The sequence below is a fragment of the Aplysia californica genome, unplaced genomic scaffold, assembly GCF_000002075.1.
Source record: "Aplysia californica isolate F4 #8 unplaced genomic scaffold, AplCal3.0 scaffold00630, whole genome shotgun sequence".
Lineage (NCBI taxonomy): Eukaryota > Metazoa > Mollusca > Gastropoda > Aplysiida > Aplysiidae > Aplysia > Aplysia californica.
The window spans coordinates 381,355-385,229 of record NW_004797900.1 but is presented as its reverse complement, the minus strand read 5'-3'; the positions used below and the strand labels follow the sequence as shown (position 1 = coordinate 385,229).

Genomic DNA, 3,875 nt, shown 5'->3' with positions numbered 1-3,875 from the left:
ATTTATTTTGATAAATAAAAGTTGATGCTTCGTAGTGTTCCGAAATCAAGGTTATCCTAAATCCTGAAGATGTTCGGAGCTAACCAAATAGCCACCAGAAGAAATCACATCATTAAAAAATAAGTAATTGGGTTCGGAGTCGAGTCCTACGCTTCCTAGCTTTCAATAATCGGGAACCTACCTAGCCGCCCAGCACTAGCTTACAGAGACATGTGTTCTTGCCTTTGTGTTCTGCTACTTCTGAGAAAATTCCTTCCATGGATGTTGGTACCTTGGTCAGTTCTCCAGGCATGATGTCACAGATGTGGCCTCTCCTTAAGATAAAAGAAAAGGCTGATTCATTTGGGGGGTGATAGAAAGCATGCGATTTCTCCAGAGGTGGTTGAGGATTTCTTTAAAGGACAAGAAATCAAGTGAGTTAGTGCTGAAAGCCCATTTAATAAAAACATTTATAAAATGATGCAAGTTCAGTTTGCTAAACATTTGAATCGACATAAAGGCCTTATTGAACATCCAGCTCTTACTGGCCAAATGGAAAGCAGACGAGGCAGGAGGGATGTCTTTTTTAGATCTGGCACTTGATGTTGATAGAGAGCTTAAATAAAGACTCTTCTCACCTCATTTTCAGTGATGGCAAAATGAATTCTTTCATTTTTTTGTGTGTTTAAGAGCTATATTCCTGATATATTTTTCGAATTGCATTGTTTTGTGCATATATTTGTATGTGCTCATTTCGTAACGATGTGTAAACGTGCACATGTGATAAGCAAGTAGATGTGTGTATGTGTGTGTGTGTGTGTGTGAAAATTGTTCGTACATACATTTATGTAAAGCACTTTGAGCTGTGTTCACACTGGAGTGGGCGCCGTAGAAATGTTCTACATTGTCATTATTATTATTACTACAGTATTTCTCTCTCTCTCTCTCTCCATTCCTTTGACCTGTGGCACCTGTGGCGTCTGTGGCTGAGAAGATGCCATCCATGGAGGGTGGCGACCCAGACCAGAGTATCGCGGGCATGATGTACCCACTGATGTACATGCACAACGTGTACAGCAACATGGTGGACAAAGTGACGCAGCACATGTCCGTGTCCTGGTCCTTCTTCATGCAGGACGGCACCGGCCGCCTGGTGGTCATCAAGTCGCACCCGCAGGTCGTAGATCTGGACGTGCAAGATTTTGACGGTACGGACAAATGGAATGTGATGTCTCACATTTTCCTGGAATACACGATTTTTGGAAGGGGAATTGGGTGTCAGAAGTTTGAAAGTCTGTGAAAATTTCAGATTAAGATTTTTTGTGTGTGTTATAAGTGGTCTTTGAACAAAGTGAGTTGAAATTTTCTGTCTTGTTAGTATTATTTAAATTTGGAAAATTATACTTTTTTTCTCCTGTACAGCAAAAAAAGAGAAAACTTTGAAGACAAACGTCTGAGCAAACTAAAATGTTGCTTTTTCAAGTTGACCCTACCCATAATGTCAAAAAGAGCCCCCAGACAGGTTCTGTGGTTCACCTTTTTGTCATTCAAAGTATAGACATTTTTTGTTTGTTTGGTGGAGTCTGTAGAACAATTGTAATAATAATAGCTCATCCATCAATGTCCGATGGTGACCAGTACATCTGCAGAGGAGAATGTTCTTGGTTTCGCCGTTTCTTATCCATAAAGCCTGATATGATTTGCTGCCCACTGGCTGCTGCTCTCCAGCTGAATCTGTGTAAGATTGCTGAAATGCTAATGCTTGCAAAATGTAACAAGAAATATCTTATTTCAAAATGCTCCATTGCTTCAATGCAAGCTCACTTGCAAAAAATACTACAGGCAAAGTTGTTTTGCGTCCATTCTTCTTTTAACGTATTTTCTTAGCTCTGTGTTTCGCACAGTAAAATATCTAAAATATGCTATATTTTGTGAAATACTGAGATATTTTCAGATTTAAACCAAGTGAAAGGCTTTTCACATGGCAGTGTCAGTTTAGAGTGTGAGAAAATGAGAGTGTGTGCGATTTTCTCTGGCGACCACACTATTGTATAAAGAAGTGCTTCGTTGCATTTTGAATAAACAAGCCAGTTAACTAATCGCAGGATTCACAGTGTAGTATGGTTGTGCTTTTGCAACTTCCGTTCTCTTTTATCTCTGTCCGTTTCTTGTGTCTGCAGACTACTCCACCTTCAAGGGCACCAGCAGCGGCGTTGAGACAAACATCGAGGCCTCGGACAACACCGCCACAGAGATGCTCCGGCACTCACAGATGAAGTCTGTGCGCAGTTTTGGAGATGAAATGAATGCTGCGAGGGTAGGCGTTATTTTTACAAAGCTTGTTGACTTGTGATAGGGAAAGGGAGTGAAGATAAAGTGAATGTTGCAAGGGTAGGAGTCTGGCTGACTACAAAGTGTAATGTGTCCTATTCTATATGCTCAGTAAGGTCAGCTCTGTTTAAAGGATACCAAAAACGTAACATTTTTATTTTGATACAGGTGTACCCATGCTCAAATGCTGACGACATCAACTTAATGTCTTTATTTTGATACAGGCGTACCCATGGCAAAAATGCTGATAAGAGTAACTTAATGACTTTATTTTGATACAGGCGTACCCGTGGTCGAGTACCGAAGACAGCAACAACAGTGATTGGCTGTCCTGTATCGCCCGCAAGACGGGAATCCCACGACTCCTTCTGTGCATCATCATTCTCCTCAGTGCCATCGCCATGATCTGGCTGTGTATGTCCGCAGCGGTCACAGCCCCAGCATTTATATTAAATTATATAATTATTTTTTTTGGTCTGCAAATCAAGCAAGAATCTCCTTACCTACTCTGCTTTCTACTAGTTCTTCTGTATTTTGGGTCAAATGTCAGAAATTTCACAGACCAAGACAAGGACTGGAAATTGTGGTAAGCTATTACTGATTACTCTTATTTAAGAAAATACATAATAATATTATCATTTTATGTGTAAATTTACTTACTGTTTATGTAACGGCGTTTTTTCACAGTTACTCCCCTTAGCTCTTTGTGGTCTGAAAACTTCATTTATTACCTTGGTTATTCCCCTTTAATCTAGAAAAATCACATGACCTCAAAAGGCCAATCGAATTTTATTTTCGTCACGACATAAACAAAAATGGTGGCCATCGAAAACAAACTGCTGCTCTTATGCAGCGCAATCTTATTTGTGTCTGTCGCTTCAGCGTCCTCTTTGTTAGAACACATTCTAACTGATGTTGATCCCTGTGAAAATGTCTGTCAAAAGACCTATCCATCTCATACATACGAAAAGGTAAAGTGGTATTACAACACAAACAGGTTAATAAAGAGAGCTGTGTCGACTGGCTATCCGCCGACAGTGTGTGGCCATTGCATTGCTCGTCAGCTGACAGCTGACGTTTGTTGACAGACGTGTTTTACTTCCTGTTGCCATGCATCTTTTACACCATTAAGAGTTTGGGTTTATAGAAATTTTAGAAGTTTACTTTATGTACTTTAAGCTGATCGTATGAATGAGATGCTAGATTCTAGATCCAATGTTCTTTTGCCTGTGCAGGTCTTGAATCAGTGTGCACTGTTTCAACGATTTAGCAGTGCTCGGCGACATACGGCTAAACGTAGAACATCGCACCTGCCTGATTGGTGACTAATTTTAGTAATGTGATGTCATCACATCCTGGAATACCCACAAACTAGTGTTAGAAGGCCGTGGAGACAGGTAGGCCCCTACCAAAGATCGTGAAGTAGAGAATCTGGCGATTGTTAAGATTCCCGCGTTTAATTCCGATGTGCGTTTTTCATACGGAAGTGGCTATTCTCATCCGGGGTGAGAATAGAAAAACGATCTACCTCTCACCCCGGGTGAGGCTTGCCAGCGTAGGCTATT

General features: G+C 40.7%; 2 protein-coding genes across 2 annotated transcripts in view; both read left to right on the top strand.

The window, feature by feature from the left end:
- The first annotated feature begins 946 nt into the window (after window positions 1–946).
- On the top strand, window positions 947–2,900 carry LOC101864549 (transmembrane protein 59-like). The gene is made up of 3 exons (XM_005107792.2): window positions 947–1,187; window positions 2,160–2,296; window positions 2,592–2,900. Exons 1-3 carry the CDS (start codon window positions 974–976, stop codon window positions 2,898–2,900), a joined length of 660 nt encoding a protein of 219 aa, XP_005107849.1. The 5' UTR covers window positions 947–973.
- A 202-nt stretch (window positions 2,901–3,102) lies between these two features.
- LOC101862609 (transmembrane protein 59) overlaps window positions 3,103–3,875 on the top strand; it is a 12,463-nt gene continuing 11,690 nt past the window's right edge. The window contains exon 1 of the mRNA XM_005107783.3: window positions 3,103–3,281. Within this exon, the coding sequence (XP_005107840.1) occupies window positions 3,126–3,281 (156 nt within the window). The 5' untranslated portion in view covers window positions 3,103–3,125. The remainder of the gene's footprint in view (window positions 3,282–3,875) is intronic.